The sequence below is a fragment of the Phlebotomus papatasi genome, chromosome 3, assembly GCF_024763615.1.
Source record: "Phlebotomus papatasi isolate M1 chromosome 3, Ppap_2.1, whole genome shotgun sequence".
In the NCBI taxonomy this organism is placed as follows: Eukaryota; Metazoa; Arthropoda; class Insecta; order Diptera; family Psychodidae; genus Phlebotomus; species Phlebotomus papatasi.
In genome coordinates, this window is record NC_077224.1 from 19187297 (window position 1) to 19201522 (window position 14226).

A 14226-nucleotide genomic window follows, 5' to 3' on the forward strand; every position below is an offset into this window, starting at 1 on the left:
TTGTACGATTTAGCGTTGATTTCATTGCCACTAATTCACAATCAAATCAACCGCTCATTGTTATGTTCACACATGTGATAAATATTGGCAAAAAAAAATTCCAACAAAGTCTCCCTTATCACATCGATAAATAACCTCCCCCCAACAGAGAACGTGATTAGACGATAATTAGATATGTGATAGTTTTTTTCACATGCTACCATTAATTAGATGAATCAGATAGAGAATGTTCCCTTTTTTTTTGGATGCTCCAGGGAAAGATGTTTTGATTGTCTAGATTACATTTTAGAAATTCTTTGTATCAATTCAATCAATTTATCTAAATAGTCAATTGATCCAATTGATCTCATTTGTACGATTCATTCTTGATTGAATCATCATCAAAATAGTCAGAGCAATTGAGGTTGCGCCATGATTCAGCCTATCTTCACCGCAAGAGAAATTGTCACAAAACCTAGGTGTTGATAAATTGACAAACATTTAACAATCTCCAAATTGTTTCCCATCCAATAAATTTAAGTTTTTATTGGAAAAATGTTTTAGCGCATCTGAAGAACACGATGTGATAAACCATTGTGTCCAGGAGAGTCGTTGGAACGATAAATTTTTACAGAAGCGTGTGTAGGAGTGGAAGCTACATAATTTAGCCAGAAAATTATCCATTTAGAACCATTTGAAGAAGACCGCAGCATTTAGGAATACCGCAACATTTAAGAATACCGGCAGAAAATCTAAAAATAATTCTATTCAATATAATTGAACAGACGAGTTTATTCAATTGTGCAAATGTTGAATTTTTAAACTCATTAAATACTAATAGCGGATTTGGTGATTTTTGTGGTGCCAACCAGAAATTTATTCTTAGCATGACAATAGTTTTATTACAATTTTAAAAATTTTTTTGAAAAAAGTTCGTAAATTTTAAATTGGAAAAATGACCAAAATATATGGGCTAATACGGAGCAAAATAGGTAAGGAATTCACAATTCCCAATTCAAAACATCTTAAAACAGAAAGAATATAGAAAAATAAATAACAGTATAGGCATACATTATACAATCATTAATTTTTTTATTTCCACTGATTTTAGAACACTTGAAATCATCATGATTTTGATCTTGATCTTGATTTCAGAATTGAGGCCATTGTGCATTTAAATTTAAACACTCTAAATTTCGCGTAGGGGAAGGCTTTGAAACTTCGTATACTCTCAGACTTCGAAAACTTCATATTTTTTTCATATTCCTTTAGGGAATCTAACCTATCTAAAGCAATATGTTTTAGTAGTTAGTCTTAAGTTATATATGTCCTGAAAAAATAGATTAGATACACTAAAGCTATACAGGAAAAATATAAGGTGTTCAAAGCCAGAGTGTGTGCGAATCCTAAAAGCCTTACCCTAAATGTTATTTTATTTCCTATGTGTTTGATTTCCGTTTAAAGTCAATTGTTGAAGATTTGGGGAACTTAAAAAATGTAAAACTTAAGAATAATTTCCTGAAATGTTTGATTAAACAACTTGCTAAAAAAAAGTAATTAATGTTCATGTTTAACATCTCTAGCGGTGGTTCGACGAAATGTAAAATGTTCTTTACGTCCGATAAAAACTTATTGAATGAATTAGTAACAAAATGTTTCTTTTTTTGTTTTGATTAAAGTCAAAATAAACAACATTGCGAAAAACTCTTTTCACCTCAGGTTTTGACGATTTTAGGAAAAACAATATAATTTATATACACAGCAAAACACGAATTGAAATTTCCTATTTGATTTTATAAGTATTCAAGTAGAAACTTTACACATATTTCAAAAGATGATTATTGTAAATATTCAACCAAAAGTTCGAAAACAAACTTTCTGGAATCTCATTGCTTTATTTTTCAAAATAAAATTGAATTTTTCGACTAATCGTTTGAAATAACATTAAATTTTTTATTGAATTATTCGAAAAATAAACTATAAACATTCTGTTTTTATTGTGTATGATTTTATCAAAAGTTTCCGTAATAAATAAAATATATCAAATCGAGAATTGATGTGATCATATTTTTACTAATCGAAACGAAATGTTCACCTTGATTACCTCCAAAACATTTTGAAAATGAAAAAGAAAATCTAAGAGCTGTTTTTGAAATAAACCAAAAAAAAATGGATTTGTACAGAAAGGGGGCTGAAGGAATAAGGAAAAAAGACTATCCTACACTGAGAAAAACAAGGGGGTGCGATTAACTTTTTTTCCTCATAACTTTGACACTTTTTAGGTGTAAAAATATATCAATATTTTTAATGTTAATTTTACACCTTTTTAAGGGTAAAAATAACATGAAAAAGGGTAACTTCAACCCTTAATGCACCTAAAAAGCATAATATTTACACCGATTTCGGATCAATACTGCAGGATAAAATTAACATTTCCGGAAAGTTATTTTAACTTTTTCGGATTTCCCTCAATGTAGATAATATTGACTTATGGGAGGATTGTCGAAGACCGAAATTCAATATCTCTTGCCGTTTCGCCTTAAGCCGTGTCACAAGCTTTCGAACAATAAAAGATTTTTGAAAAATTTATGAGAAAGATAGATCTATTACTGATACATTACAGATTCTTTACCGATTAAGTCCGAAAGAAAGATTAAAAAATAATTTTTAAGTTACCCACTTGTTCTTAAAGGGTTAAATTCAATTTAATTATCTATATTGATGAGGAAACCGGAAATTGTCGGAAAATGGGATCTCACAAGGAAAACTCATCTACTTTTCCCAAAGCTTTCGGCTCACACTCCGGGCCTTCATAACTTGACCAGTAATGAAGACTCGGACCCTGAGCCGAAAACTTCGGGAAAACTTGATGAGTTTTCTTTGAGAGATCCCATTTCCCGACGATTTTCGGTTTCCTCATCAATACAGTAGACTCTTGCTAATTCGGCTCTTTTAAGATTGGCACTGAGAAAAAAAGAGGGTGCGATTAACTTTTTTTCGTCATAACTATAACACTTTTTGGGTGTAAAAATATATGAACATTTTTTAATGTTAATTTTACACCGTTTAAAGAATCAACATGAAAGAAGGACAACTTTAACCCATAATACACCTAAAAAGGGTAATATTTACACCGTTTTCGGATCAATACTGCAGGATAAAATTAACATTTCCGGAATGTTACTTTGACTTTTTCGGATTTCTCTCAGTGGGGATACTTTTTAATTCGGGCAGCAGTTATATTTGAAAAAAAGTTTGTTGACATTTTTCAAGTTTAATCTTGGTTACCGAATGAAGGAAATATACTTAAATTCACATTGGTTTGCCTTACTTATGATGTGATTTTGCATTTTAAGGGATTTTTTGTGACATTTGCAACAAATATGAGTATGTAAACTTAATGAGTGTGCAGATGAATAAAAAAATCGTGGCATTTCAAAAATATTGTAGCCCGAATTTCTCTCTAATTCGGGTGACATTTCGGTCCCAAATGCCCAAATTTAAGAGAGTCTACTGTATAATTATCCTCACGTCGGTTTTTGCTTCACAACAGTTTAATAATCATGTAAAAATTTTGGAAATGGCAAGAAAAGTTACATTAGGTGAGATACAACCATTTCAGATGCTAATTTTATAAATTAGACTCATTTTTGTATTTATTTTTAGTTTGTAATGAGTAGAATTTAATATTTTACTGACCAAATATAATTTTTAACTGCTCATTTGCTTTTTTACCATATTTATCATCGTCAAATGATTCAAAAGTGCTAAATTCTAATGCTTGTAAGTTGCAACCTGAGAAAGCGCTTTTCTACTGTTTTGCTCTGGAGGTTGGACACCAACGCTAAGACGGCAATGGACGCTGAAAACAACTACCGGATCTCATTAAAACGAAGCTGTAATTCGAAAGCATTGTAGTTGAATAAATTTATATCACCTTATATCCATCGCCGTCTTAACAGTGGTAGCCAACCCACGAGCAAAAACGGTGGAAGAGCTTTTTCGTGATTTGTAAAATCGGAAATACTTCTAAAGGAATAAAATAGGTCATTTACACCGCCGCATTGGATTGAGATTGAATGGTCCCAAAATCGATTTTTGGGACAATTCAGTCAGAATCTAATACGACAGTCTAAATTACCTCAATGAAATCGTTTAGATTGCGGCCTTATATTAACTCTTTCCGGACCGCAGCATATGCTGCAAGCCAATTTCACAATTTTTAATCAAAAATATCTAAGCTCAGGAATTAATTGAGGTCCTACAAAAAATATCTTACATTTGGACATCCTTATAGTTTGTAATCATCCACAAGAATCGGATTTTTATCAGTTCTGAATAATTAAAAAACATTGTTTTTCATAGAATATGCATATGCTTCTTTGGGTACTACAGTCCCAAAAGAGACGAAAGAGTTAAGACTTAATTATCCTAAATCCGGTTCTGGAACAGTTCAATCCCAATCTAATGCGGCGGTGTAAATAGCCTCAATGATTTTGAGGGTTTCTTTTGATGTTGGTAAATATTTTAAATATGTTAAACATGTGTTAAATATTCGAAGGAACACCTATTAGCATTGTCATGACTTGTTGGCCTGAATGTCATGATTTATTAGCATCCTATTTTGTAGCATTTAGGATATGAAATTTTAACTCCTATTTTCTTATTCGAAAAAGTAGATTTATGAAAAAAAAACGTTATACTACTTGCATTTTAAGATGCATTAAATGAATTTCAACGTTTTGACAAAAGTGGCAATAGGGATTCCCTGCCGATAAGGTATTCCTTCGACTTTACATAAGGCATTAAAAATTTACCTTGAAAGATCTTTTATACTCAACAACTTTACCCGAAAAAAAACTTCTTAGGCGGAGTAAATACTTTTAAATTAAAAAAAAAAGATTTAAACTTGCTCTAACTTAAGACCGTATTCAGACTAAAGGTTTTGCCTAGTTCCAAAAGGTCTCAAAATCTTAAAAAATAACAAATCAATTTGGTTCTTTTTACGAAAGATCTTGATTGATAAGAAGTTAGAGAAGTTAAGCCATATGGCTAATACGGGCTTCAGACCTAAGACTTAGCCATATGGCCTAACAGCTCTAATTTCTTATCAATCATGAGTTTTTCGAAAAATTTTACTTAGGATTGGTTTGTTAAAGATAAGAGACCTATAGATTCTCAAAAACCAATAAAATTGCCCGCTATTGAAGATTTTGAGACCTTTCGGAACTGCGTTAAGCCTCTAGACTGAAGACCGCTTAAGCCTTAGGTCAGAAACCCGTATAACATTAGTAGTTACCACATTTATCTTAGGAAATTTCTCCAATTTCCCATGAATCAAAAACTTTATGAAGTTGTTGTAAGGCGTTCTAAGTACTCTACAGAAGGAATTAATGTAATTTATAATTTTTTCCATTATTTCAAATTGACCTACGACAGTATTTCATAAAATAATTGATACTTTATCAGAGAATTCAAGAAAATTTCATGAAATATTGCACAATTCAGCCAGCAATGCGCGACACCATTGCGCCTACGTTTTGCCAGAAGAAGGAGCAAAAGCCATTGAGAGATGATGATTAATTTGAAGAGATTTGCCTTGAATTGATGGCAATAAAATTGTTCAACATGGGAGAGAAAAGATGAATTCCTCAGCGTACCTCTTTCGTGCCACAAGGGTGTAGGACTCCCTGTGTCCTCCACTCAGGTATTTCATCCTGGGCTGAAAGGCCAAGTCACGTGCAATTGTCGACGAGAGCCCTCTTGTCAGGCAAAGGTAATTGACTCTCAAAGTCACTCACGTGATTTTTTAACACCCCTTGTGGAGTTCCATTGAAGAAAAATTGTTACTTTTTGTAATTAGATTGCAATTGTGTTGTACAAGTGGGGAATTTTTCTGCGTACTTTACCACCTCATTTCAGATGAGGTACGAGAAAAATTCTACGTCGAGAGTTTGTCACTTTTGAAAATTCTTTAATGTGTTTTTCATATTTTTCCTTTTGACAAAATACTTTTGATGAAAAAAAAAACGATCAAGCACGCAAAATTGGCATTGTATGGCGCATAAACATAAGAGAAGGTCACAACACTCTGTATATTTTATAATCTCATGAGATTATGTAAATAAATACTCCAATACACCTCAAAAAACTGCACACTCCTGCTTCGAATATTTATCCAATAATATTTGCGAGGGTGGCAATTGCTAATGTATCATTTGCTTAAGATCACTTCACTTATGGCCAATTATGTCCCTAATATCTTGGCACAGTTTCTCATCTAAGATTAAAAAAAGTATTGATGTCAATCAAATATTAAAGTGTTTTTCACATCCATAATCTCGCACTGTCTCTCCATGAATCGACCAAATGACTCATTTATCAATTACACACTTAGTTTTTTGCTTTTTATGTAACGTCTGTTGCACATTTAGCCATTTGTACAATTAATTAATGTCAATTGGGAAGGCATATGGAGGTTGTGAGAATTGACGAAAAGTACGACATACATCAGTAATTTGCATGATAAGAGAGAGTTGCATTTTTTGCACAAAATCCAAACACTTGGCCGATGCATGCAATTCCTATTTGGCCTCAACTTTGCACTGTAAATCACTTCACCATTCACATGCTTGAAATTTTCGCACAAGAAATCTCTTTTTGCTATTCCACCAGTTCTCCTATGCTCCCATGAGGCCAGAAAATGGCATAAATGAAAATCTACGCGGAAAAATATCTACTGAACCTCTTGGTATTGGCAGCAAAATCACCATCGCACGATCTCATTGCGCCAAAAGAGCACAAAATATATTATTGTGATATTTGCGAGAACGGCGTTTTGGTGCGTTAACTTCGACTTGGTGCTACTTTATGTCTGCACGTCAGAAACACCCAAGGCGAACTAAAATTGAAAATAAAATACACCCGGACGGACCGGAATTATTACGCGTTCGAGCCCATGTCAGGAGTTGAACACTAGTATGTTTGGCTCATATGTGAAAGCACCCGGCAATTGGATAAAACATACAAAAACACAAATACAGGGGAGAAAAATGTTCTAAGTGTATGTGTTGGACCTGTAGATGAGGGAAGGGGAAGAAAATTATACAAAACTATTCACACAAAATCTGTGTAATCCGACCAAATGGTTTGGAATTGTTGAAAAGTTGAAAGAGATACCTTTAATGCGCCCTATGTACCTAGTAAAGTGAAAAGAAATTACAATTTATAAAATGAAAGTGATATTGGGTCATTCAGGACACCGAGAGACAATTCATACCAATCATTGCTTCTCATCTGCTTCAATGGTCAGATCATTGAGGACAAAAGTACAAATAAAAAGGTACTTCCAATTAGATTTGGTGGTCAATCTCGCTTCTAGCAATTTTTGCCGTGAAATTGACTCCACAAGTGATGGAATTTATTTTAGTTATACACACCAAAGTATTTATAGACTCCCCATTGTCTATTAGTTCACATTTGGCAGAATTTTGGCATATACAGGGTATTTAGGTAAAAGTCGGACAGCACCTAAAATCGGACACACTGAAAGTCGGACTTAAGAACGAAACTACATTTAAAATTTGAACTGTTTCTTAAGTGTCCGGCTTTCTAAATTTTACTCGGATCATTATCATTCATCTTTAACATTCAATCCTAGATCAAAATTCTCCAAAAAATTTTGACTGATAAAGCATTAGTGAAGTTAAGAGATGTGACTAAGTCTTAGGTCTAAAGCCATACAAGTAACAAGAGCCGATAAGGATATCCCTATGAACTACTAAGAATGTAGGATAAACTTTGTAATTTCGGACAATGCGGAATTTCGGACAAACGAATTCAGACTTCCGACAACCCCCTTAAAGCTTAAAAAAGATCAAATTAATAATTTGCAAGAATTTTAATATTATGTAGTTACTAGATTAATACAAGCTCAAGCTTCCGAATTTGTTTGATAAAAATCTTGCGGTGTGCGAAATTACAAATTTCAAACAAAAAAAGCTTTTCGAAAACTTTGTATATTTGAAGATAAATTTTAGACTTGAAAAACTTTGTAAGAAAATGTTTAAAGTTTGATAGACAAATTTCTCATTTCGCTGAATTGAAAAAACAAAGTTGGTTGGTTGGAGATCAAGATTTGCAGGTCATTCATTAATATTACAAACCATTTAGTCATAAACATTTTTCCTATAAGGTTACTCTATAATTACTAAAATACAAGCAATTGCGGAGAAAGTTTTTCTACATTTTTTTTAATTATAATTAAAATTAAGGAGAAGTGGGGCACCTTTGAAATTGGGATTTTTCTCCTATTATTTAAGTAGAACTGAGCCATATCAAAATGTAATTTAGCTTCTCAATCTGTTTGTGCAGCTAAATTATATAACGATAGGCCTCAATTTTATTTAAAAATAGGTGTCTAGGTATCTCTTCACTTGATCTGCAAGTACCAAGTGATACTAAGAAATTCCTTGAAAATCAAAAGTTGATATCTCACACCGTTTAGCCTATACTCAAAAAAATAAATAAAACTAAATTGAATCGATGTAAATTTAACTCTTTTTCGGTATAAAATTCAGTAGAGTTATTTCAACATTTTTCAGAGTAATTCTTACTCTTTTTTAATAATTAATATAACTCTTTTTCAAATAAAAAAAACTAGATTTTGCTACTTTATGTTTGTTTTTTCTTTTCTTTACTTTATTATTTCCTGTATTAATCAATTTTTTCTTGATCTTGGAGCCTCCGTACTGCGAGATATACGCATATGATACACAGCACTGCACAGGTTTTAAATACCGCCTTTATACATATTTCTATTTGAAATTCCATATGAACTTTGCCTAACGAAAATCATCTTGACTGAAGTACATTCTTAAATCGAAAACATGTAAGCATATACTTCAGTCGAGATAAAATTTTAGATCGAAAATGAACAAATAGGTACATCGATCTACTTCGAGTTAGCCCAACTCTAGGATAGGGTTGTGTCAACTTTATAGGATATTGCTAAGTGTTTTATCGGTCAAGAGGTGATGATGTGTCGTTGTTTGCACTAAATGCAGATACAAATCAAATGCAGATACGACAGCGGTCTCCTGGGTTTTAATCCATTTCCAATTACCAGAAATTGTCTTAAATTAAATTGTTAGAAATACAACTTCTCAACAAAATCGCGCATTTTGCAAAGTCTAAACTTCTTTGGATATATTTCTTTAATGAAACAATTCCCTCAATTACATGTCATTTTCTTCAAGTGATAGTCATTTGGCACACGATAATCTAACACCATTCGAGGAAACACACATTGAGATTTAACAATTATGCTTCTTGCTTTTTTATTAACCATCACCCCAATTATTTCTATTCCTCATCTCTGCCCAAGTCTCTGCCCCACTAGCAATAGCCGAAAAAAAAAATTGTAATTATTCCCACAAGATAAAAAAAAAGCAGTTGCTTGTCATAAAAGTTTAAAAGAATTTTTATGCTTTTGAAGAGACGAAATTCGGTCAGCACGTTCCCTGGCACACGATTAGTTGCCAAAGAGGCTCACCACCCTTAGGAATAATTGTTTTAAATTAGAGAAAAAGCCACTAGCCATAGGTTGATTATCATATTCCTTCCCCACACTCATTTAGCTTATCTCATGTGCCACAAGCTTATTAAATTATTAACATGCATTTGCACCTGTTTTAGCCATGAAACTGTACACGCATCGGACAATTACGGAGTGCACGAAACATTGTCAACGTGTGCATCAATTTAAATGTCCATTGCATATTATACCCTTTTATTTAATGATTGAGGAAGAGGAGAAAAGGCCACCAAATTGGACCTTCCATGCCACAAACATATGCTGAATACGTTTAATTCTACAACACTACATCTCATTATCTCAGCAATTGATTCAAGAGACACGTGGAAAAGTTGCAGCTTAACATGAACATATTCCATTAAATCCAACAATTAACCGACATTACACCCTAAATACATCTCTCTCTTTATTCTCACTTGCAGCTTCACGAGCAGCATCACCATTGAAAGGAATAGCAAATGCAAACAATAATAAAATTGATATAATAGTTTTTACTTTTTTTGCCTTTCGCAATTTGACCTGGATTTAATCTTAAAACACTCTCATGATGGCATTAGGTCCGAAAAAAGAGGTCAATTGGCATTGTGTTTGAATGTTAAAATAAACAAGACAAAAATAAAGCATTTCCACTATTTTCCACATCATCTGCTCCACAATCTGATGCTCTAATCTCGCGGATTCTGGAGAGTGTATCTCAGTACAGATCTAGATCTGTCTGTTATGGACTACGCACAATGCTTTTCACTCAAAAGAAATGTTTTGAAGTAATTGAGGTATTGCAAGAGCAGTACTTCTAGTAGAGGAGTACTTAAATAATATTGCAAGTTTTAAAAGGAGAAATGCATATTTACTTCTCCATGCTCCTTCTAAAGTTTCCAATATTATTTAAGTGAGCATCATTGCTTACATACTCAGAAGTGGAATAAGGCCATATTCTCAAAAGTTACTCCCCCTTCAAGAGTAGTATCGGGCTTCACTTAAATAGTTGTTGCAAGTTTCAAAAGGAAGATGAGATGTAATATGAAGTTCTCCATACTCTCTTCAAAGTTTATTTAAGTGAGCTTCATCATAGCTTACATATTCAGAAGTGGTATAGGCACAAATTCCCAAGTAACTTCCCTTACAAAGGCGTTTTCTTTCTCAATTCGACTTCAATTTATTCAAAATAATTAGCACAAGCTGTCCTCTGAACAATGAATAGCCCTGCACAGTAAATTAGGACGACTTGTCTTGCGTATTTATTTTTCTTTTCCTTTAATTCTCTGTTTAACTTGTAATTTCTGAAATTGGTTTGCTCAGACGGCTTATACAGTGGATTCTCGCTCAATCGGCTCTTTTTCAATCGGACGAAAAATTTTGTTGACAATTTTCACGTTTAATTATGAAGCTAATTTGCTCAAATTCGCTGTAGTTCTTCCTATTTTCTCGTGATCCTTTATAATTGAGCGCTTTTTGTGGAATTTACAAAGGCTTTGACGCCCAAATTTATCGATAAACCAGATGACATTTTGCCCCAAATGCCCAATTGAGAGAGAGTCTACTGTATAAGCTGCGAAAGAGCTTTTCCAACGTTTTCCCTGGAGGTTGGTCACCAACGCTAAGACGGCGGTGGACGCTAACTGTTTCCTCAATTGCTTAAACCATCTCTGTGCATTCAAGGGACTTAATCTCAATAGCACGCATTGTCATTGTAAATAAATAAATAAACAAATGTTAATGGAAATCATATCACTCAAATAACCTACCTATTTCACTCCTTTGGAGAAGCATTAAAGAGAATGACACCCTTGGCGCCCTCCACAAATATGGCGTTACAAAAATTACGACTCCCCGAATCAGGCATACAGAGACACGAAAACCTCGAAGATGGCCTAGCAAACACAAACTCTGCGAGGTACTGTGAGGTACTCTGCGAAGAGTGAATAAGTAGCTCTCAGAGTGAACCATGTGCAACGATTGGCAAAATAGTGTCGATCTGGAGCTAAAGATCGGCAGATCGGTACTATTTTGCTAAGAGATAGACAGATCGGCACAATTTGGCGGGACCATTTTTAGAAGAACTCGGCAAATCGACACTCGATTAAACCGTGAGCGGCACAGTTATCTACCCCTTGATTGCTGCCTACCAGGCGAAAGAATCCTGGAGATGAAGTACACCACACGAGTATCAACAATCTGACAGTGAAAGACCGAGTACAGAATCAACGAATGCGGAGATGTGATCATAAGTTACGAAGTCCGAAGACTCTAATCAATTCTCTAATCAGAAGCAATCTGGTTTCCCTGGGCGTCAAAGTTTGATACCGACGTAATGTGCGCAACGTAAGAAAACCCTTGCGCCAGATCTCAGCGCGTGATCCGTTCAAGTAAGTGTATCATTAAAGATAACACCTAAATCGATCACCCCGGAGGAAAGTGGAATTACTTCATTCGAAAGTTAAAGTGGAAAGGGAATGGAGTTTCTTCTTCTCGACTGTATCAATACTAACTGAGACTTCCTGGCATTCAGGACAAGATCGCTATTGTAGGCCCAAAGAGGGATCCACTCCAAATTATCATTCTCCGCATCAAACACATGAGATGAATTCAACGGATCTCTGGATCAATAAATCTGAAGATAGGCCACATAATACCCACAATACCTAAGAACGTGAGGAAGATGATTTACAAAAGAGAGAAAAGGATAAGTCGTAAGATGGTGCCCTGAGGAACTCTATGACTGATTAAGTGGAGACAAAGTTGATTGACTATAGAACTTACAATCCGAGAATGAGGTGCAAAGTAGGATCGTATGAGACGGACTGATACCGTAGAAAAGCCAAAGAATCCCTGAAGTCAGAAGGACCAGAACGCTAAACATACCTCTACCCCAAGCCAATGCAATATGGTTGGTCCCGTGGAGAGCCGAACCAGTACCGTAATTTCTTCAAAACCCAGTCTAAAAATCACAAAGGAAGTTATTACGCTCTAGATGTAGGGACATCGGATCCAGAAGGACAGTCTCAAGAGCCTCGAGAGGCTTCGACAATGCAGATAGAATACTAATCGGCCTGAAGTCAGAAACAATACATGGGACAGACGTCTTAGATATAGGAATCGCCAGAGCTCTCTTCCGGAAAAGTGGGAAGGAAGAAGATGAGATCGTAAAATTAAAAAGGTCTGTTAGAAATGGAAGTATGACTGACAGAACGAAACGGTTGAACGGTTTCGCTTCACTAAAATTTCATTACAAGTTTAAAAAGAAGATAAGAGGTCCATTTAGTTCGCATCTGGGGGATTCCCTGACAAAATTTGTGAGTTTTCCAAGGGTTCCCTGACAAAATGTATTAGTTCCTCAGGTTCCCTGAGTTCCCTGCGAGTATCCCGGACCCCTCATGGGTTCCCTCCCCCGATTGGCTCGAGTTCCTAGAAATGAGTAACCAATTTAGAAAATCAGAAAAGCATTTATAGTAGTAAATTTGAAGACCTTTCAAATGTCACCATATTTTCAAAAAAATTTAAACTAAATAGTAGACAAATTCAAAAAAAATATCCATAAATAAAAAATCTACAACAGCGCCATCTCTATTATTTTATAACACAATTATTCAAAAAGCTATCCACAATATTCAAGCGAGTGTCCTTATGTCTTGTACTGACAATTTAAAATATTTTATTTACCAAAAGTACTTATGCTTCTCTCTCTATCTCTTTCTAATGGAGTAAGGCAGCATAAAATATTTCTTTCGGGGCGCTGCAAAATTTCCGTGCGTAGCACTTTAGCGCCATGAAAAACAGCAAAAAGGTGATCTTCCAATCACATTTTCACCTTTTTATCGCTCAACACTTTCAAGTTCAATTACCTTGGCGTCAGAGCAAATAATTTTTGTGAAAATAACCCTCGCACAAGATTTCAATAAAAGAGCAATGAAAATTTAATTTTAGAAATCTCTCGCAATTTCTAACTGATCTCTCCTAAAAAAAAAACTTTTTCCCCCCACAAACTCTCGTCATTTCTAAAATAATTAAAATTTTAGTGGCACATATATTGAAAGAAAAGAAGCAGAAAACATCTAAAATGCCCGTTAATTATTGCAAACAAATCGCACAAAATTTCGCATGTTTTTCTGGGCACTATGCCATCCCAAAGTAGAAATAATTTTATAGACTTTCTTGGACAAATAAATTAATCCAATTCTCGTGAAAATCAAAAAAATATACAATTTATTTATTTGATAAAAATTCAATTTTTTTTCTTTCAACAAATAAACCTTCTTCTTTCTCACTCATCGTCTAAACAGTGGAAATTACCAGAAATTAAATTGTTAATGATATGTTTTTAATTGCGATGCCCTAGAAATGAAGTCAACACACCAAAGTTTATCAATTTTTGCGGACAGAAACATTTAGGTTAGTTAATTGAATACAATTGCTTTTAACGTAATCTCTTTCAGTAAAAAACGTGTGCAGAATTGTGGTCTCATTTAAATTTGATATTTATTCCGGGATAGCTGGTGGAATTTTAGCAAAAACAAATATATATTCCGTTGATAAATAGCTCAATCTTGAGTGGTTTTCTGCCCAAAAAATCATGGCCATGGCGAATAAGCAATAAACTGACTCATTTATAATTAATCTGCAAATGAATGGGAGGTCATAGGATGACATTTCCG

General features: G+C 34.1%; 1 protein-coding gene across 4 annotated transcripts in view; it reads right to left on the reverse strand.

Moving 5' to 3' along the window:
• The window catches only part of LOC129806822 (rap1 GTPase-activating protein 1), a 177511-nt gene that overhangs the window by 87901 nt on the left and 75384 nt on the right, over nucleotides 1-14226 (reverse strand). The window contains exon 1 of one of the 4 annotated variants that reach the window (XM_055855604.1): nucleotides 5640-6877. The exons of the other annotated variants lie outside the window; for them this stretch is intronic. Coding sequence (XP_055711579.1) covers nucleotides 5640-5695 — 56 coding nt within the window. The 5' untranslated portion in view covers nucleotides 5696-6877. Of the gene's footprint in view, nucleotides 1-5639; nucleotides 6878-14226 lie in introns of those variants that run through there. 4 annotated transcript variants of the gene reach the window in all.